Source organism: Fusarium verticillioides, chromosome 10 (genome assembly GCF_000149555.1).
Source record: "Fusarium verticillioides 7600 chromosome 10, whole genome shotgun sequence".
Taxonomy (NCBI): Eukaryota; Fungi; Ascomycota; class Sordariomycetes; order Hypocreales; family Nectriaceae; genus Fusarium; species Fusarium verticillioides.
The window spans coordinates 1,327,497-1,348,660 of NC_031684.1; the positions used below are offsets into that span (position 1 = coordinate 1,327,497).

The 21,164-nt window shown below is 49.3% G+C and overlaps 6 protein-coding genes across 6 annotated transcripts; 4 read left to right on the forward strand and 2 right to left on the reverse strand.

The window, feature by feature from the left end:
- The first annotated feature begins 1,490 nt into the window (after positions 1–1,490).
- FVEG_08641 (hypothetical protein) lies at positions 1,491–6,009 on the forward strand. The gene is made up of 4 exons (XM_018897528.1): positions 1,491–1,670; positions 1,738–2,635; positions 2,684–3,457; positions 3,516–6,009. Exons 2-4 carry the CDS (start codon positions 1,766–1,768, stop codon positions 5,763–5,765), a joined length of 3,894 nt encoding a protein of 1,297 aa, XP_018755207.1. The 5' UTR covers positions 1,491–1,670; positions 1,738–1,765; the 3' UTR covers positions 5,766–6,009.
- FVEG_08640 (hypothetical protein) lies at positions 5,840–8,015 on the reverse strand. The gene is made up of 2 exons (XM_018897527.1): positions 7,926–8,015; positions 5,840–7,868 (listed from the first exon to the last, which is right to left on the reverse strand). The coding sequence occupies exons 1-2, from the start codon at positions 7,973–7,975 to the stop codon at positions 6,044–6,046; spliced, it is 1,875 nt and encodes a 624-aa protein (XP_018755206.1). The 5' UTR covers positions 7,976–8,015; the 3' UTR covers positions 5,840–6,043.
- A 2,805-nt stretch (positions 8,016–10,820) lies between these two features.
- On the forward strand, positions 10,821–13,950 carry FVEG_08639 (hypothetical protein). The gene has a single exon (XM_018897526.1). It carries the CDS (start codon positions 11,175–11,177, stop codon positions 13,740–13,742), a length of 2,568 nt encoding a protein of 855 aa, XP_018755205.1. The 5' UTR covers positions 10,821–11,174; the 3' UTR covers positions 13,743–13,950.
- A 225-nt stretch (positions 13,951–14,175) lies between these two features.
- FVEG_08638 (hypothetical protein) lies at positions 14,176–15,353 on the reverse strand. Its single transcript, XM_018897525.1, has one exon. The coding sequence runs from the start codon at positions 15,271–15,273 to the stop codon at positions 14,731–14,733; it is 543 nt and encodes a 180-aa protein (XP_018755204.1). The 5' UTR covers positions 15,274–15,353; the 3' UTR covers positions 14,176–14,730.
- Positions 15,354–15,391: 38 nt separating this feature from the next.
- Positions 15,392–16,129, forward strand: FVEG_08637 (hypothetical protein; the record flags this gene model as incomplete). Its single annotated transcript, XM_018897524.1, has 3 exons — positions 15,392–15,441; positions 15,494–15,765; positions 15,969–16,129. 3 exons carry the CDS (start codon positions 15,392–15,394, stop codon positions 16,127–16,129), a joined length of 483 nt encoding a protein of 160 aa, XP_018755203.1.
- Positions 16,130–19,549: 3,420 nt separating this feature from the next.
- On the forward strand, positions 19,550–21,138 carry FVEG_08636 (oxalate decarboxylase; the record flags this gene model as incomplete). The annotated part of the gene is made up of 3 exons (XM_018897523.1): positions 19,550–19,629; positions 19,680–20,499; positions 20,551–21,138. 3 exons carry the CDS (start codon positions 19,550–19,552, stop codon positions 21,136–21,138), a joined length of 1,488 nt encoding a protein of 495 aa, XP_018755202.1.
- Positions 21,139–21,164: the final 26 nt, after the last annotated feature.

Sequence of the window (21,164 nt, forward strand, 5' to 3'; positions counted from 1 at the left end):
ATGGATAGCAACCCCTTGTCTCCTTTCTGAGCGCATTTGCGCAATCACAAGGCACGGGGTATCCGCAGGGGCCTTTTGAAGTAGCTCGAAGCGCCCAAGGCAGAAGCCGGACTCTATGTCAGTCACTTCAGGGGCCATGGACCCCACCACAAGTGCTGAATGTCACACTCAATCCCTTGTCTGCGTGGAGCAACAAAGCGTGTGGAGATCTTCCAGAACATTGAGCTAACCTCTCGCGATTTCAAGACCTAGACATCACGATCCTACCAAGCTTGCGAAACGGGCTCGTGCTTAGCCGTTTACGTGAGCTTGAACTGCTCTTGCGACAATGATCCCTGAACCGAGGGCTGTTTGGCCTCCGACTCTGGCCCCGGGCAACGAAGGCGAGGAACCAACTGAAATCTTCTACCCAATAATGCACCAAGCGCCCCAAAACTACCAATAATCGAAGCATTTCTAGGACTGAGTTGTCCTATAACCTTGTTTTGTTTGAGGTCCGAGTCACTCACGGCGTGGATAGCTGGTTTGATCTATCGTTGCTCTTTTCAACTAACGGCCTTCCTCTAAACATTCTCTTAATCTGGTGTTGGCCGAAGTCTGTGTTCCGGGAGCTGATTGCAGCCTCTCGTTACCCCAGAGGCCTCTGCAAGTAGCTGTGCTATGAGAATGAGGCTTGAGTATCTCGGGACATGGCGACTGCACTACTCACTTCCCTGTTCAAAAGACAACAACGTGCAGGTATCATCAAAGGACATGGTAGTTGGGCTATAGGAGGGCACTTCACTTGGAAGACACTATTGGCGGAGCGGCAAGAGGCTACTTCCAATCCTATCGAAAAGAGTTGACAGGGTCTCAGTACATTCTCAGGATCAATACTGCTGATCTCGAAGAGTACACGCGTATGGATCAAGGACTTTGACAATACAGCCCCTTTCCCATCACTGCATTCCAAGACTTGGTGATTTTGCTCGACTTGCACCGCTCAACGAACTTTCCTGACTAAACATACTCTCTTAAGCTCTTTTATCGAAGGATTTGGCTCCTAAATCCTGGTTAGCAACCCGCCTCATGCTTTCCCTTGCCTCCTGATGACCCTGAGATCGCTACGCTTACAGTGAATTTGCAGATTCTAGCCACGATCAGCAACTGTTACCCGCAGCGTCGTAAAAGAAGCTACAAATCGGGACGCTTACGGGTTCATTATCGGGAAGCTAATGACCCCGAGATGCCTGAAATGTGTGAAACGTCAAAAAGAAGACTACTGTTACCTGTCAGGATTTAGTTGGGTACGAGTTATACGGGCCCACTTCAACCGTCGCGAAAAAAAGAGTGGAGCTCGTAAAACGTCCCAAACAGGAAATCGTCTCTTACGAGGGAGCGAGAATGCGCAGAACTTGATGAGACAGGGGTTCTTCAGCATGAGATGGGTTGGCTACATAAGATATTACGCGCTGACCGAATATGACTCGAGACCTTTTTCGTTGGTGCATGTCCCATCTCATTCTTATCTTTAACTTTATCTCGTCCCGTTCTGTTGCAATTGCACCCTTTTTTTCTCAGTCTATCCTTCATCTACTCTTTTCTCGCAAGCGAGCGCATGCTGTTGTTGACTGCTTGTCATAGACACCCCAATCCCTACAGCTCCAGTGGTGGAAATCTGCATTAAAACGGTAACGAATTCAATTTATTACTTCAATACAGTACTTGACTGTTGTACTAATACATTTCTGTCCACAGACCACTACGTTACCCCCCTTCCTCCAATATGGCCGTCGACGCAAACCCCCCTAACAACCTCGAGCACGATGACGAGAAGTCCCCCACCACGAACCAAGATACCCAAAGGCCCCAACGAACACCAAAAGTCGCCGACTATATACGAGTCTTTAGTTACGCTACAAAATGGGACTTCTTCATCTACGCCCTCGCCTCCTTCGCATCCATTGGCGCTGGAATCACCATGCCGCTCATGAACATCATCTTTGGCCAGCTCGTCAATCAGTTCACAGACTACTTCAGGGACACGTCTAGTTTCCCGACTGATAAGTTTCAATCTATCTTGAACCGACAAGCGCTTTACATCATGGCCTTGTTCTTGGGTCGTTGGGGCCTCAACACTATCAACAAATACTGCTTCCGAATGATTGGTATCCGACTATCGTCCGCTATTCGTCTTCATTACCTCCAGTCTCTCTTTTCGCAGTCCATTCACGTCATCGACTCCATGCCTGCCGGTGCACCTGCTACTGCCATCACTGCGACGTCTAATACGCTTCAAGTTGGCATCTCAGAGCGACTGGGCACGTTCCTGGAGTTCAACGGCACCATCTGGGCGGCTATCATTGTCGCCTTCGTGTGGAGTTGGGACATTACCTTGGTCACTGCATCTCTGATCCTTTACATGATGGCCATTCTGTCCATCTCTATGCCAATTCTCGTCAAGGGTCAGACCGCGACTGGGCAGGCAGACGCTCAAGGGACCGCTATTGCTAGCGAAGCTCTCCAGGGGATCCGGCTAGTCACTGCTTGTGGTGCTCAGTCCCGCGTGATGGCTAGATACAGAGTCTGGGTCGAAAAGGCTATCGAAGAAGGTCAAAAGATGGCACCCTTCATGGGTCTTCATCTCGGAATGATTGTACATCCCCATATACCCGTTCGATACCCGATACTGACAGTTCTTTAGTTCTTTGGAGTCTTTGGAACTTTCGGTCTTGCTTTCTGGTATGGAACGCGTCGATACATCTCTGGCGCCATTGACAATCCCGGAGTTATCGTCATCGTCCTCATGTCCGTCATGTTGATCCTCACCTCTCTCGAACGTATCGCCACTCCTCTCATGGCTGTTAGCAAAGCCATGGTTGCTGCATGCGAGTTCTTCACTGTCATCGATGCTCCCATCCCCTCCTCCGGTTCCCTCAAGCCTGACATCACCTCTTGCGACATTGTCTTCGACGACGTGACCTTCGAGTATCTCAGCCGTCCTGGAGTCCGTATTCTGGATGGACTCAGCTTCTCCATTCATTCTGGACAGAATACTGCGATAGTTGGTCCTTCAGGCTCAGGGAAGAGCACCATCGTTGGCTTACTTGAGCGCTGGTACTCACTGAAGGAACACCACATCTTGCCTCAAGTCATTGAACCCAACCCTCAGAAGAAGGCCGGCGAGGAGCCTGAGGAGCAGTCTGAGGAGGAAGCTCCTGTTGTCAGCCCTACCTTGGCTGGTTCGGTCTCTATCGGCGGGAACAACCTTGAAGACCTTGATCTCAAATGGTGGCGTTCACACATCGGTCTGGTGCAACAGGAACCCTTTCTCTTCAACGATACAATCTTCAACAACGTCGCGCATGGTCTTATTGGATCCGAATGGCAAGATCAGCCTGAAGAGAAGAAGCGTCAGATGGTTAGAGACGCCTGTCAAGAATCCTATGCCGATGAGTTCATCAATCGCCTTCCTGATGTAAGCCTTTCAATCTCCTCACCTTCTCAGTCATTCCTATCCTAACTAATTGATATAGGGCTACGACACGCGTGTCGGTGACGGCGGCGCAAAGCTGTCGGGCGGCCAGAAACAACGCCTAGCCATCGCTAGAAGCATCATCAAGAAGCCCAACATCATCATCCTCGACGAAGCCACCAGCGCCATTGATGCGAAGAGTGAGAAGATCGTCCAAGCTGCTCTCGATAGGGCCACTCAAAACCGCACAACCATCACCATCGCACATCGACTATCTACCATCAAGAAGGCCGACAACATCATCGTGTTGCAGAGCGGGAAAGCGGTTGAGCAAGGTACTCATGCGGATCTTATGACGAAAGACCACGGAGTGTATGCTTCTCTTGTCAGAGCGCAGGCTCTCAAGGTTGCTGATGACCAGGAAGAGAAGGGCGCTCTCGTGTCGGATGACGAGTCGCACGCACACCATCCCGATGCCAAGCTTGCTGATATCACTACAACTTCCACCCAACAAGAATCACCCAAGAAACCTCGTGGTCTCTTCAAGAGTTTCGGAAAGCTACTGTACGAACGAAGACAGAAGTGGCCTAACTTCCTCGGTATCCTCCTCTCGTCCATGGCCGTCGCAGCTGGTACTCCCATCCAAGCTTGGCTCTTCGCGAAAGCCCTCGGTGTCTTCCTTCTTCAAGGCAGTGACTTGAAGAGTGAGAGCCAGTTTTGGGGCTTCATGTGGTTTGCCCTTGCTGGAGGCGTTGGTCTTGCGTATCTTTGCGAGGGCTGGATCGGGTTACGTGTTCAGTACTATGTCAGCGGAGTGTACAAGTCCCAGTACCTCAACGACATGCTGTATCAGAAGCTCTCCTTCTTTGATCAGGAGGAGAACTCCCATGGATCTCTTAGCTCTCGCGTTTCGAGTGACGCAAAACAGCTGGAGGAACTTCTCGGCATCAACCTCGCGCTCATGCTCTCCGCCATCTTCAACATCACTGGTTGTGTCATCATCTCACTCGTCTTCGGCTGGAAGCTCGGCTTGATCTCTATGTCTGTCGCTCTGCCGCTGATGATTGCTGGTGGATGCTGGAAGTACAAGCATGAGGTTCACTTCGACAAGATGAACGCGGCGGTCTTCCAAGAAAGCTCCGCATTCGCGACCGAAGCGATCGAGGCTATCAGAACAGTGTCTTCACTTACCATGGAGGACTCAATCAACAGTCGGTACCGCGATCTCTTGGATGGGCATGTGAAGGCGGCCAACCGAAAGGCTCAGTGGACATCAGCGATCTTTGGCTTCGCAGACAGTGTCGGCCTCGGATGTCAGGCTCTACTGTTCTGGTACGGCGGTGGTCTCCTCATTAGCGGAGAGTACTCAATGGAGGCGTTCTTTGTCTGCTTCATGGCTGTCATCCAGGGAGCTGAGGCCGGTAGTCAGGGATTTGGACTGGCACCAAGCGCTGCCCAAGTGACTGCTTCAGCAAACCGCATTCTCGACGTGCGGCAATCTGTGCATCCAGATCGGCAGACACATGGCAAGCATAGAGAGGGCATCAAGGATACTGACGGCGGAGTCAAGATCGAGTTGCGCGACGTCTCGTTCAAATACCCCACGAGAGACGTTCCCGTCTTTGATAGGCTGAACCTTACCATTGAGAAGGGCCAGTATGCCGCTTTTGTCGGAGCATCAGGTTGTGGCAAGACAACCGTTATCTCGCTTCTCGAACGCTTCTACGACTTGGAACCTGGGAATGGTGCAATCCTGTGCAATGGCCAGGACATCAAAGATACGAATGTCTATGATTACCGTCAAATTCTGTCTCTTGTATCTCAAGAACCCGCCATGTTTAGAGGCTCCATCCGCGACAACATTCTCTTCGGAATCGACAATCCAGAGTCTGTGACTGACGACAGGATCCACCAAGTCTGTCGCGATGCCTTCATCCACGACTTCATCGTCTCACTTCCCGAAGGCTACAACACGGACATGGGTCACAAAGGAGTATCCATGTCAGGAGGCCAAAAGCAACGAATTGCGATCGCGCGCGCCTTGATTCGAGACCCGAAGATTCTTCTTCTAGATGAAGCGACTTCAGCTCTTGACTCGGAGTCTGAGAAGGTTGTTGCGGCTGCGATTGACACAGCTCGCGGCGGACGAACTGTAATCTCTGTGGCTCACCGACTCTCGACGATTCAGAATGCAGATGTCATCTTTGTGTTTGATGATGGAAAGGTCATTGAGAAGGGTTCGCATACCGAACTCGTCAACAAACAGGGCATCTACTGGGAAATGGTGCAGAACCAAGCTTTGGACCAATAGCCTTCTGTCACCTTCTCTTCTTGTTCTCTGCTTCACTTGCTACCTTCATCATTAGCCCTTTGTAAACTTCTCTTCTCAGATACAGCGTGCTGTTCTTATTTCTTCTTTCTCCACTAGATTCATTTCGCATGATCATAGCCTTCGCAAAATCGAAGCATCTTACAACCATAGCATGAAGGACCATAGTTCATAGTATACATAGCTTATACAAGTCTCTTCAATAATTACAACACATGAGGCCAACCTCTTGTTTCTCACCGCTTGCTTTGAAGACACTCTCATTCTACCAACTCAGGCCAGAGGGTAATGATATCTCCCAGTAACGGTCTGCCAGCTGCCGAAGGCGGCCTTCTTGTCCACTGAATAGCGTCAAGCTCTCCCTTCACCACGGCCGTCTCCTCCACAAGCTGCCACTCCCCTGTAGTCTCATCCTTTTCCAGATAGCAGAAAATAACACGGTCACCTCCTTCTTCAAACAGGTACTCCCTGCGCAGTAACCTGTGCCATTGCTCTATGGGCGTACCTTCAGATGCATTTATCCTCTCCACGACTTTATTTCTGTGCGCTAGTAGGTACAGCGAGCGGGCGTTCCAGATCCCGTCTTGGCCAGGGTAGTCTTTCAGCAACCATGTAGCTTCATCGCGAAGGAGCGCGTCGCGACAGAATAATGCGATGAGAAAGAGATGCGATGCCATGTTGCATTGTAGAGAAAGCTGCTGCGCCGGGTTCTTCAAATCTCGCTTCGCGATTCGGATACTAATCTCGGCTAGGGAGAGGTACTCGCGAAATAGGGGAGTCTTGGCTCGGATGGGTTCAACATCGTAGAAGTGCGTGAGATCATCGAAGGTGCATGTGCCGAGATAATGCAAGCGAAGATGGACAGCTCTGATGTAGTCCGTCGATTTCGCATCCGACATGATGGCACGGTTGAAGAGAGGCATGAATGCAGCTTCGAGGGCCCTTAGCTCTTTCGTAGAGGCTTCACATATTTCTTTGATACGGGGGTCCGCCGTGATTTCCCTCCAAACTCTAGAAATGATATCTGGATCTGATGAGACCAAAACACCAGTGTTCTGGACCGCCTCCATGAGGAGAGGAACCACAGCAAGTTTGGCATTCCGACCAGTGAGCCAATATTTCTCAAAGTCGTCCAGGTTGTCAAGAACAGGCGGTAGGTTTTCGGTAGGTGGGTAGTCACGAGGTATCTGGTTTACCATGGACATGAAAGACTCGACTGTATGCTTCTTGGCGCGAAGGCCTCTGGTGAAGTTTGGTACAGCGGGGCTACGGCCTATGTTCCCACGTAGTATGAGTCTTGTTTGTGGGAGTAGCTGGGAGAAGATGTCTGCTACCACGGCGATGAGCGGCTTCGGATTTGGGGCGATGGATTTCATCAAAGAAGAATCTTCATCAGTCAAGAGCGCAAGTAACATTGCCAACCCATGGTTGATATGATCTAGGGCAGCTTTCCTGTTCCCCCGCAATGTTTCGAAGCACAGAAACAGGACTGAAAGGAATACAGCGTCGTGTATCGAAACTTGTTGGCTCTGTAGTTTGAGCGCATGGCAGTAGTGCGATACCGCATTCAGATAGTGCGGATCCTCCTGTGCAGCTTCATTATCCGCTGATAACAACGAACCAAGCGAATCGTACTCCAACTTGGCAAGCCATTTGCTCAATGCGCCGATTGCTATCGCGGCATGCCGCACAATATCGTTGGTGCGTGCAACTTGGGGTAACGTCACGGACCATAAATCGCTATTGAAGCCAGCGGAGATCCAGGGGCTCTGCACAACTTGTATAAACTCATCGAAATAAAGAACACTCTGAGCGTCTCTGAAGTCGAGAGAATCTTGAACAAGATGGAGCTGCGTTTTCAAGGGAGCCGTCCAAGTGACACGTTTCGAATCCCATTGAAACTGACCTGGCCCCTTATTCCGCTTTCTGTCCGGAATGGCGTAACCTTCACATTGCCGGTTGTTCCTCACACAGTTTCGACAGTGAGGCTTTGCTTCATCACATTTGACATGACGCTTTTTGCAGGTGACACAACCTGTTCTGACTTTGCTTGTACTCGTGCGAGTCAGCTTTGGCTTGGTGGATCTATCTCAACTGTCAGCTTGTGAACAGAATCCAAAGAGTTGGCAACAACATTCTTACGTCGTAGAAATTTCAAAGGAAATAGGCAGTTGGTCTGTCTGGAAGTCCATGGCCGTCTGGTGGAGAGGTGAGGTGCATTGAAGTTTGCCATGCTGACATGTTTGCTATTGCATTTCACGGGGTCCGGCTAAAGCCCGCATCGCGCCGAATATTATTCCGTGATGCCGCTGGATGTTTGTTGGTTGTTCACTTTTTATCGTCATGAATGCTTGGCATTTCTGGTCCTGAAACATTGTGCTTTTGCGTCAGTTCAATGATGAGACGCAAATATGCGTAGCTTCAATAAGCCAGATTTTCAATTGAGCCATGAAGTCCCCTTGGCCTTAGGCGGCTGAGCGATATCGCGAAAGGGACACCGGGTCCGCGAATTGCATTTTGTGGTATTCACGTGCAAATAATCCGGCAATCTCAACCAAAGTAGCTTATACGATAGTCTTGATATCATTCTTTGAGAAGTACAGTCTGATTATCTCAATCGGTCGGATATTATTTCTCCAAAGATATGGAGCTGAACAAGGCCATATACCTACAAGATAGGGCCCTGGCTTTTGGCTAGCTTCAACTCTCAACCACGGCTATGTTTTCTGAGACATCTGTACTGTGAAATTGGAAATACTAGCTTCGTTGCAAGTGATGTTGCTGCTGCGTTTACATCCAGCTTTGAAAATAAGAGAGTAAGAAGAAATTCCCCCTCGTGGCTTGACGGGCTTTCAATAGCTGACCTGATGGACTACGACGTAGCCGTACTTGTGCATTTGGCTCAAATGTCTATCCAGAACAGCTGTTGAGCTGCCATACAAATCCGGCATCAAAATGAGACAAAGTTGGCTGGCTTGCAGGCGTCTTGTGCTCGGAAGGAACTCGCCACAAGCAAAGCTGGGCATCTGCTTATTCTGGAGAAAAGGATAAGCAAGTATAATTCAGTAGCCATGATCTAAGTTTGCATTATTTTCTGTCGCTCACGGGGTGACAATTCAAGACAAGATGATCAGTTACCTATACGTGGTGTCGTCGCAATCGCCGTCGTCATGAGAAGATGGAAGTTCAGAGTAGTTTTAACTTGAACCAGAAGAACTACCACGTGCGAATAGAGTTTACAGGTGAGAACCTAATCTCGTCTCGTGTTATACATATGTAAATCCTTCTAAGTATGGTGCGTATCTAGCAATGTTTTCGGGGGCCGCGGGTTGAAGAATTGCAGAAAGTTTCGCGGGATGGCAAAGTATTCACATTGCTGACAAGGATGGTTGGCTAAAGATCAACCCTTTAAGCTCTGAGCATATTATTATAATTTAGATTCACAGATTGCAAGCGATGCCAATGACCGACAATTGTTTTCGGGCTCCGCGGGGGGTTTATTCGTCACGATGCGTATCAATCGTATTGAGCAAGAGCCTACCCTATTCTGTCTGGGTTCTTGAAAATGACGCATTAGCTGCCAGTTTGGACGATATTGATTGGTCCTCCCAATTTTCTCTCTGACTTTAGCATTAAATCCTGAAGCTTACGATATATCTTGTCGAATAAGCGTTAGGAAGACGTGCTCAATGGAGTATCATTTTTTTGGCCAAATGCATGTCTCGTGGTTGTGCGTTGTTCTTTACGGCTGATGTGATGATGGTAGTGGATTTCCCGCATCCTTCGGGCGCCTAGCTCCAGACTGTACCCTGTTTTGCATTGAATCCTCCGGCTATCAGGTTGGTAGCGAATGGTGATCATTCTTTTAGCATCAAATCCTTCTGTTTGTGGTTTGGGGGCCAAAGTGAATGGCAGCGGAAAAGCGAAAATTGACGGTCTGGGCAGTGGCGCAATTGGCCAGGTTAAACGTTCTCGGATTCACACGATTGCTGATTGAGGGAATGCCCGACGCGACACATGCGAAGCCAAATCACAAGACCACAATTACAATTCGATCAACAGTAATGACTTTCACTTCCAGGAGGTAGGGCTGAAGAGGGTGGCAGAATCGAGCCAGCCAAGGCAGAATGACTGCTCTTCTAGACTTTTCCTCTCCTTTGAAGATGACAACACATGCCAATCGGAAGCAGGACATGAGCCTGGACCAAGCCCCTCCAAATTTAACACGCGACTAGCCCGGCTGTTTTCCCTGCACAAAGGGGCACAGATCATCAGCATTCACTCCACATTGATTGGCGATAATTGGGGCTGTGTGTTTGGACTTACTGACTGGCTGGCCCGTAAAACGACAAATGCAGCGATGGATGTTCAGGACACTAACAGTTGTGAGTGACTGTGCCTCGTATTACCGCCTGACATGCAATTCGGCGCATACCCGTTTCAGCTACTGAATGTTGGCTGTATATACCCCGAAAACCATCAGGATATTTTCGTGGGTTCCTTATGGCGATTTGCAAAGCTGTCCATAACAGCTGTGAAGGAGCCGGAAAGCGATGGATGCCATTGTGCATTCTTAACCGTGTTACCGAGCCCCTTTGCCCCTTACAGCTAAGCTTTAGAGGAAATTAGAGGCGAGGGCCAATCAAATCAATTCCCGTTAGCGAACGCAGCCCTGAAATGGCCCCTGGTTTTGGGGATCCATCTTCTGAAATCTGTGAAATGTGACATATGGGTCTCTGACGTCCATTTCAAACGTCGAATTTCTATGTGCAACTTGTCGGTCAATACTGAATCTGACCGCCATTGTCATCGCCATATTGCACTTCTAGATTGCCGTGATGACCGCAATTCATCGGAAATGGAAACTGTATCCCTTAAACTCAATGTTTGGGCTAGATTGACGCCGCCGAGCACCACCTTCGTCTCGACGCAGACAACGGCACCCTCAGCCCGTTCTGGTACGTGCCGAAGATCCGGGGCCAGCCGCCCCAAAAAGCCAAAGTCACACGAGTCATCTCCTTTTCAGTGCCCCGTTGTAACTATTTTGATCACCGACAGGTGCCCTGATTGGAGCCAGACACATGCAAAATGTCAGCGCTGACCCCCCAAAGGGTAAAAGGGCTGAGGCTGAGGCTCCCTCCAAATGCAGTATTGGTACAGGTACTTCAGGCAGTGAGAAAACCCCCTTAATAACGGTCTTGCCCGTGGTCCCAGCTAGGCGCACTCTGTTTCAAGCTTTTGCCTTTGCTGTTGTATGTTTTTGCCATGCGATGCTTTTCTGTAAAAACAGACTTTATTCTTTGAGAGCTTATTTGGAGGCTCAATAACGTGGCATCTTTTTTTCTTAAGCGTGTGTTTCTTTTCTTCTTCCTCTCTTTTTAGACAAACCCAATGATGCAGAATACGACACCGTCTCAGGCGGCCTTGGCGCTCGCACGCGCTCTGCTCAAACGAGTGCCCAACCGCCAATTCTTCTTCACCTTCACAGCCCTCGCAGTTTGGGGTGCCAAGATAATACACATTTACGCACACATCAACGCCGTGCACCAAAATCTATTACATCGTTGGGGTTATTCTTTCGTTACACAAGATGTCGTCGTCCTCACCCTCATTCGACTTCTCCTTGACCAATGGTCCACGGGCCTATCCCCGCGGTCGCAAATCGCCGTCCTAGTCTTCACAGCGATATTCATGTTCATCAACGCGTTGCTCAGCGTCGTCTCGATATCCTTCTACCTCGTCGCCGGCTCCGAAATACATTACAGCAACATCTCTCTACCAAACGACCCCTCCTCCAAATCGTTGATGCTGTCGGGCAGCGTCGCGTTTACAAGTGTTCTCTGCGCCAACATCTTATTGAGCTGGCTCCTCAAAACACCTTGTTACAACATTCATGGCTATGTCGCTGAGGTTATACATCGATCGATCGCCAATGCTTGGCAATTCCTTCGTCGCATTCTTCCCCGCCAAAATCGCTACGCTCCTCTACCGAAAGCCGATCTTGAGGGTCAGGCTGAACCCTTCGATGACGAAAGCTCCGACGACGATATCCAAGAACAAAAGACCCAGCACCTGAGCCCGTTTCAATTCCGACTCAGAACTGCTTTGAGATCCGTCCCATTCGCTTTGGCCGCCATCTTCTTGCTCACGCTCCTTTACGCGGCCGTCGCACGACCCTCCGACCGATCCCTCATATTTCTCTCTTATACTGCAGCATTGTCACCCTTCGTGGACTTTTCTTCGGGGCCAACATTACAAGACTTGCCCAGTGTTTTTGGTACTGGCATTCAGCATAGCTGGGACAATGTCACTGCGCTCGCGACGGCTGAGCCATTCGATTGGCTTCCCAACGATCAAGTGTTGGCCGGGTTCGAGGATTGGCACTCGAAGCGCCCGCATTACAATGCTGATGTCGACCCATTGAAGATTTCGAATCTCGGACAAGACATTGTTCCCACACTGAAGGACAAGCTGCAAGACGTTCCCATCCGACATGTTGTTCTGTGCTTCCTCGAAAGCACACGAAATGACGTTTTCCCAATCAAGAAGGACGGAAACATTTGGAAGCTTTTAGCATCTACATTCCCCGACAACAAGATTCCTCAAGAGGCCCATGAGAAATTGGCCAATCTCACTCCTACCGCCAACTATATCACAGGCGACTACGACGATGGCTTCGACCACCAAGGATCCAAGCCCAAGCGCGGCGGCGTTCACTTTACCAATGCCCATACCACCGGCACCTTTACTTTTAAGAGCTTGGTCGGTACCTTGTGCGGTATCGGTCCGTTGCTCGCCGACTTCAATCTCGACTACGCGCACCATATCTACCAGCCTTGCTTGGCTCACATCTTCGAAGCTCTGAATCAAGTGTCCAACACTACCGACACCGAGTCGCGCCCCTTCAACGACTTCAAGTGGCAGTCATACTTCTACTCCGCTGCGACTTTGGGATATAACAATCAGCAAGAGTTGATGGAGGCAACTGGCTTTCCGGAGGAGCATCTCATCGGACTTGAGTGGCTACGATCTGAGAATGCGACACACGGGCCGGTGACACTACCACGAATTAACGGCTTTGCCTTTGAAGAGGACCCTTTGGAGGATTACTTCCGTGACGTGTTTGTCCAGGCCAAGGAGAAGGACGAGCGAGTCTTCTTGTCGCACATAACATCGACAAGTCACCACGCCTACAAGCTGCCCGAGGGGGAGGAGTACGTCCCGCTTGCTAATGGCCATGATATGCTTTCGCATTACCTCAATACAGAAGGCTATGACGATCGATGGCTACGCAAGATATTGGATCTACTAGACGAGCAGGGTGTCGCCAATGAGACCCTCATTGTCTTCGTCGGCGACCACGGAATCTCGATGCCTGAGAATGGCGCCGTGTCACCTTACTACAACCCTAGCATCGGCATCGACCACGTTCCTCTCGTCTTATCTCACCCTCTCCTGCCCGCTTTCGACATCCACGATGCAGTCCACTCATCCCAAATCCTACCAACCATTCTCGATCTTCTCCTCGAGACAGGTTCCCTAAACAATGCCAGCCGACAAGTGGCTTCCGACCTCGTCCGCAATTACGAAGGCCAATCCCTCATTCGACCTCTTCTCGCAAAGAACGAGACAACCGGCCAAGGGAATTGGCAGTTCGTCGTGGTAAATCCAGGTCGCGCTGTAGTAACTGCCCGAGATGCCCGTCACCCAGAGCGCCACCTTGCCATCCCTCTCATCGACAATGTCGAATGGCGATTGAGCAACGTGGACGAAGATCCCATGGAGCACGACTCTGTGCAAAGTTTCGACTTTACTTCTTTCACAGATGTTGTTTCACGGAGGTTTGGCAATGACGTCGCGCAATGGGTTGAAGAGGGGGCTTTCATAGCGAGATGGTGGGCGGAAGAAAACCATAAACGGTGGCAGTATGGGGAATATGACGAGCGAAAAACATCATAAAGGCTCTGTATAGAATAGAAATAATTGCATCACATTTACATGTTCAACGTATGGCCAAGATCGTGTATGAAACCAACCTGTATGTACTTTATGTCCAAGACATCGGGTTCCAAACGAAGAATGGAAGTCTTCTCCTGCTTCGATACATGGAAGTCGTCAAGACTACCCCTGGCATTCAAGTTCTTGACGCCAACAATGGATTTACCACGTCATCTTCTTGGAAGGTACTTTTTGGAACATTCACTAACACCCCACTCATATCGTATGGAGGCTTTCTGGCTAGAAGCTTATATTGTGACAACCAACATGTGTCGTCGTCATGTGCTCGCTGCGTGAAGTTTAACCTTATGGCCAGCAATCTTTGTAGCTGCGCCTTCATGACCAAATTCTGTTCGCTTCGTCAGCGGCTGGAAATTTACGGCCTCGTGGAATCGTGTTTTACATTGGTTTCTTCAATGCTATGTAGACTATTGCGTTGGTATGGTTTGATATCTATATAAAAAGGGCTAAAAGAAGGAATGTAGCAAGTTTTCGTTTTGTATGACTGGACTTGGAATATGGATACCAATATCAACAAGACACAAGACTGGAAACGCTGCTAAGGCCCAGTAACAATTCATAATGTATATCTTTAGATTGAGGATCCTTTACTTCACAACATTTCTGGGATATGCAGCCTCTGTGTTGCTCCATATCGATGAAAACCGTCAATGCTGCGTGCCACGAGACTAAAGATTTTGCACTGAATTAGAGTAAGATAATCCTCCGAAGCTTCCTAATAGAGTGATAATTTAGAGTCCCCAAAAGCAATCCTGCTTGTATTTCTGTAACTAGAGAGTGTCGACATCCCTTTAGGATATGAAGTCTCAGCCATACGTATTTCAAGTTTGTCCCAATATGTGCCAACTCATGAATGCCCTCCAAAAAGTACCCGAGTAAGTGACCGTGTTTCCATCTTAGAACAACTCATCGTGAAGGTGTTGAGAGCTTAGCAGCCGCAACCACACTGGTTGCAGTCGCCCTTGGCGCAGGCGCTGTCGTCACTTGGACAGTCACTGACACTGTTACAGGCCATCCAATCACCCGTACCAGATTTATGAGCAGACCAGCACCACGCACCCCATTCGACCTCCCTGGGACTGCCGCAGTTCTGCCAGCACCAATGCTTGTCACAGCCAACCCTGGGCTTGCCCTTGGATGAAGTGCACTTTCTCTTCTGAAGGACATTGACTTTGGTAGCGTCAGGGTTGCGGCTGTGAATCTTGAGGGAGAGGGGATGCTCTTTGCATTTGCGGAGCTCAGAGACGTCTGTGCCGGCGGGAAGGGCATCGAGATCCCATTTTGCGACGCCGAGGGCACCGCACTCCTTCTCAGCGTTGGGGGCCGAGTACATGTTGACGGCAAGGGCCTGAGAGGCGAAGAGGCCGAAGAGAGTAGCAGTGAACTTCATTGTGAATAAAGGAGGAGTTTGGCTTTGTGGTGGTGGTTGTGTTTGAGTGGATAGTGAAGTGAGAGAGGTTACTCTGGACATATCCAGCTTCTTATACCCATCTGTGGACTCGACCTTTTCATGGATTTCTCTATATCAGCACTCGCACTTCCATAATAGGAAAGCTCCGAAGGATCCTGGATACACACTCTAGGGGACGATGTTCCGCTCCGATGATGTGTCCATTGATATCATGATGCCCGATGGACCGTGAGTTGATTTGCGGTGTTCGTATAACTCGAACCCTGCAACTTTACATCAGTGTAACGCAGTACTGCTTGCGAAAGGCAAGGAAGCCAATGACAAGACAACGTCCCATGATCTACATCGTGGAGAAGCATATAGCCAAAGCGTACTTGACTGCACGGTGCAATGTCTTGGATGGCTGGTCAGTTGCCATGTCATCGGGCCACAGATACAGCCCTAGACTGTGGCAAGGTGGAAACCTTATCGTTTCAAGTGGGACTCAGAATTCTCACAACAGAAGTATGCTTTTATGTGGAGTTGAGAAGCTATGTCAACTAGTACGATATAGTAAGTTGAGAGCCTCATTTCCCCTGACTCGCTCGGTTCTTGTCTCGTTCTGGCTAAATCAAGTCGACCGTAAGAACCTCGTACTACGGAGATTTCTGCACGAGCCGGGCGTTTCTAATGGGGCCTTGCTAGTCTTGTGCTGTTGGTTGTTGGTTATTAGGTAAATCGCATCACTAGTTTATGCTGTTGGTTGTCCCCTGTAGTTACTCGGAAATGCTCCGCCAATAGGACTATGAGTCGTTATGGCTCATTATGGAGGTCAATGTCATTGTGGGCCTATTACCAACAACTACCTCGTCCATACGATCCTGATCAGAGGCAAAAGTCCCCAGTCCCGTCTTCTGAGAGAGTTCACCAAGCTTGAGTTTTGAGTGTTGGTTGTATAAACATCATCCTTGTCGTTGAGCCCCCTGTATGTAGTCTAGTCCACCTCCGCCCCATCGGCACCTTTACGGCCCGTTCCTGGTTCCTAGGCGGATACGAGATCGACAACACCACTACGGAACAAAGACTTCTCTCCCCACTAGCGAAAGGCACAGCAAGTGTCGACGTTGAGGATCAACGACATGTTCTGATCTAATGTCATGACATTCGAGTTGAGAGTATCGATCAGCGATTCACGGTCTGGACGCAGTCCGCAACTCGCTATTTGTGCCATAGGCCATGCGATTTGCGGACCAGGGATATATTCCTTGGCGAGAATTATTGACTGCTGTGCTACGTGGTATAGTGGACTCGATTGCAGCCTTAAATCACCACGGACCAGACAAAGCCAAGACAGCCCCTTCTTGACCACTGTGTGGTGAGCCTAGCCAGCCCCAGCCCACCAGTTAGCCTCTACCTGATTCAAGACATGGACAGTGCTTCTTTCGGGCTGCATCTCCGGTGTCACAAAGCTCCAAATATTGGCTCAGCCAACAGAGGTTATGCTTCTTTTGGCGGTACACCGACACTCTCGCCACTCTAAAGCTTTGACTTGGGGGCTGATGCATGATTTCTGGGGGAGCGGCGCCTAACACAGTATTCTTTTTCGCTCACATCGTCCGAGAATCTGCGAGAGCGAACAACAAGGGTATCGGGGAAACGTACGCCTAATTTTCGTTAAGCCATCCGTATTCTTGCTCCGAGTGCAAGGGTTAGGCGGCTCCTCGCATCGAACGGCCGACGAGCCTTAAGTCGACGACTCTGGACCTGGAACAGCCAACCAGGACATTTTCGCCAAGAGAGAAAATGGAGAAACGTGACATCAGCTGTTATCGATAGGCAAAGTTTCATTCGCAAAGACATAGTCCAGATCACCAATGGCCCATGGGAAAGGCGCGGATAAGTTTGCATACCATTCACTGGAGTTTGATTTGGACTAGACCAAATACAGCAAATCAGTTGCCACGATTAGCATGATCTTACAGATGCATTATGCAAGCTCGGATCACATCAGGCTAATCCTTTTGTTCATAACAATCAGAAGTCGTGCATGATAGTCTTATGGTGATCATTGCTTTGCCAAAGTCTCTTAACCGAGGTACCTTAGCAAATAACTTCACTGTTTGCTCGATGGAGTGCTATCTTTACTACAGAACTTGAAAAGTCCTCAATGCTAAAGGCTTATCTCTAGAATATCATACTCTGGTTCTATTCCATTGACTTCCCTGAATGGCCGCCTGGAAATCCAGGAGAATCAAACGCTTTGTCCACAGTATTCGAACCAAAACTTTTCATCCATGCTCTCAACGAACCTAGGCCATAAACATCTTTCAAACTGTTTGTGGCCTTCGTGTATTGAGGCAGAAATGTAGTTGTCATTACTGTTTCTCGGCCAACGAGCATGGTGCGCTATGGAAGCATCAGCTGCCTGGCCTATGGACCCGAAATACCACTCTCATAAACACGCCTCGCGCAGGCACTCACGGCCTACATAACTATCTAGGGTAAGCGTTCCTGCCTATATGATCGAGCCAGACGTATACAGAAACCGGTGGTCAAAGATCAGTCATCACAAAGTTATCCTTACGCTTTCACTGCCGTTTCTCTGCAGGGCTCTCCTCCATCCTTTTGCCAACCTTAACAAATAGTCAACCCTGCCTTTATCAAACTCCTCCAGTGAAGTCCCGCTTCAAGCTGGCAACACATCAAGAACATTGACTAAACGCATGTATCAATATATAGGGCTGGCCTTATACTGATATTTCAATCAGAGAAGGAGAACTCAGCTTTGCAATCAATTCGAGTGTCCAATGCTCTTTCGCTCGCTTGTATTTATCAATGTTTAACAAAAGAACTGCTATCTTCTCCTGCTCCATTGAGCCTACTATAATACAAGACAACCGGACCAAAGGCTTTGTTAAGGATACCACACGGAGGGTGAAAGACTTCCCATTCTTGAACAGTACTATTGCATAACTAGATTCAATTTGATTTGAAACCTTATTCAATCGTTAGAGGGGGAAAAGGAAAACCTAGACTAACCTTACATTTGGTGGTAGGTTGCTGGATGTTGGCGTAAGCCAGTCTCATGTATTCTCCCCTTGGGCAATGGCTTTTGACGCTGATGGTACTGTTGCGTCTCCCCCATTTGCAACGGACCCAATACATGGCTGCGCCACGTTATTAGCCTGCGAGAGACCAGCTTACTTTTAGGCTCCCGCTCAAAAGAAAGGACGCTATCTCCAGTAAGGTACCGATCTGCCCGCGGCTTTAAACGCTTTGACTTCACGATAGGCTATTTCATCCGTGCGTTCCGTTTTTACCAATGAGAATGCTCAAGATATTCGAAGGAGCGACTTTAGAGCGAGGGACGAGATATGATTAGACAATTTGCGTAGTAGATCGTCGTATTTCGCTTTCAGTCGCCTTTTCGGTGCCGAAAGGGACAAAAAATCAAGTTTCTCCTTCAATTGGAATTTTCTTTGAATCCAGGATCACGGATAGCAAGTGCCGGATTCTACAGTCGTCCCTTGCATCTGAGCAACGTTTCAACGAGATGCAACCTCAAAGACCCGCTTCTAAAAATATATAACTTTTGTTTTCAGAGCACAACTCGGTCATAGAACCAGAATACCAAAGAAAGATACTCTTGTATGAACGCTGTTGGTGGGCTGATTAACCGGACAGCGCATGAGGTCATAAACTACATTTGTTCTGAGAGGCAGCACCATACAAGAGCTGTGTATACGTTGTAATTAGGTTCTAAGCCTCGAAGGATGAGTAATGCAAGTGCCGAACATCCGTCGGCTTCTGATGCCAAGATAATCCCGGGCCTCTCGTGCCGTTCCGTGCGACTCTGAGGGCATAATTCGACTATTTCTACTGGTTCAGAGATGTCGACATCATTACTAAGTAGCATGGATGCCATTAACAATTTCGCGATTCGGGTATAACGAGTATCGACCATCAAGCATGTCAGTTCTTATGTCCATCATCGACGCGGGCAATTGGGCAGTGCTGACGGAACTTTTGTCTTGTGTTACACATACTACCTATCCGGATGCTCCGTCGGGACCGAATGCTTCCATGATGACTTCGGGAACTCGGTGATCTCGGAGTTAACCCTACATCACAGTGAATGCAAGTGATCATCCACGAGAGGCTTCTGATCGTCCATCACAGGCAATACTATCGACCATGATACCCCATGCCTGCAGGACCATGGAAAAGGTTGAGAGCCAAAACTCTATAAGAGGCAGCGGCCTGCTACCGGCGTCGACTTCTAGAGATACAGCTCGCATCTTCGGATTCAAATCATCAGGACAAGCAGCTACTTCTAATTCTCGAGGCTATCGTCAACATGGTACACCGCGACACCTTCTTTAAAGCCTTGGTGGCTTCACTTTCTGTTGCTCCAGGCTCAGCCCTCCCTGCACCTCAGTGAGTACGCAACATATCCTAAAGCCAGGCCAATAGCTCATAAACTTCAGAATGGGCAATTATGGGGAGAATTCAGGACCCGTAGGCGGAGTCAAGCCCCCAACACCGACAGTCACTTCGACGAGCGGTTCACTGTACGGTGACTCGAGCTTGCTCGGCGGCAACGCTCCTCTCCCTGACCCTGAGCAGGATTCTGCCGTCGTCAAAGACCCAAAGCTCGTCAATGGCCAGCAAGCAGACCCCAAGCTCGGACTCTATCTGGATTTTGATGGTGTAGATATACCCCAGCCAATCCGTGGCGAGCTAGGCGCCACAGATCCTGGTCCTCGAACTTACGACTATGAGAGACTCAACCCCGATCTTTTTGCTCCTCCAGGCACAGATGCGGGAGATGTCCCCAATGCCATGTGGCCGCTTGGCCTGTCTCACAACCGCCTTGGTAGTGAAGCCGGGGCGGGATGGGCCCGACAGCAGAACCAGGATGTCCTTCCTGCTGCTACTGCCATGGCTGGAGTCGACATGCGTCTCGCCCCGAATGCGTACCGCGAGCTGCACTGGCACACCGCTAATGAGTGGGCATTGGTTACCAAAGGCTGTCTGCGTGTCGCTGCTGTCAATGACGAGGGTAAAAGCTTTGTCGATGATCTTTGCGAGGGTGACGTCTGGTTCTTCCCTGCAGGCGTACCCCACAGTCTCCAAGCTTTTGACAAGGGAGTTGAGTTCTTGCTGGTGTTTGATCAGGGCTCCTTCTCTGAAGACGAGACATTCCTTGTATCTGAGTTGTTCTTGCGAAACCCTGTCTCCGTTCTGGCAAAGAACTTTGAAACTGAGACAACGGCCTTCGATAACATTCCCAAGGATGAGCTCTATGTAAGTACATTTCCCCAACGTCTATCTATATCCTAACTCATGAATTTTCAGATCTTCAACGGAACGCCAGCGCCGAAGGATATCGAGAAACAGAACGTGACGAGTTCAGCTGGAGTGCTGACAGGAAATGATTCATACACGTACCATTGGTCTCAGCAGAAGCCCCATACCGTACCCGGAGGCTCTGTCAAGATCATTGACCCTACGACCTTCCCGATTGCGAAAGGCTTCTCAGCTGCTCTTGTTGTCGTACAGCCTGGTGCCCTCCGCGAGATTCACTGGCATACTACCTCTGACGAGTGGAGCTACTTCCTCCAGGGAAGCGGCAGAATCACTGTTTTCAAAGCAGCCTCTTCCGCTCGAACCTTCGACTTCACTGCCGGTGGCGTCGGATATATCCCTGCAGCAAACTCTCACTACGTCGAGAATACCGGAACAGAGGACTTGATCTTCCTTGAGGTCCTTCAGGCGCCCAAGTTTTCAGATGTTTCGGTGGCACAATGGTTGGCTTTGACACCCAAACAGATTGTCAAGGATCATCTGAAGGTTTCGGACAAGTTTTTGGATTCGTTACCCAAGGAGAAGCAGTTCATCAAGACGGGAGACGTGAACATGACGGCCATTGCAGACGAAGCTTAGAGTCCATCAATTAGAGCTGAGGCTGC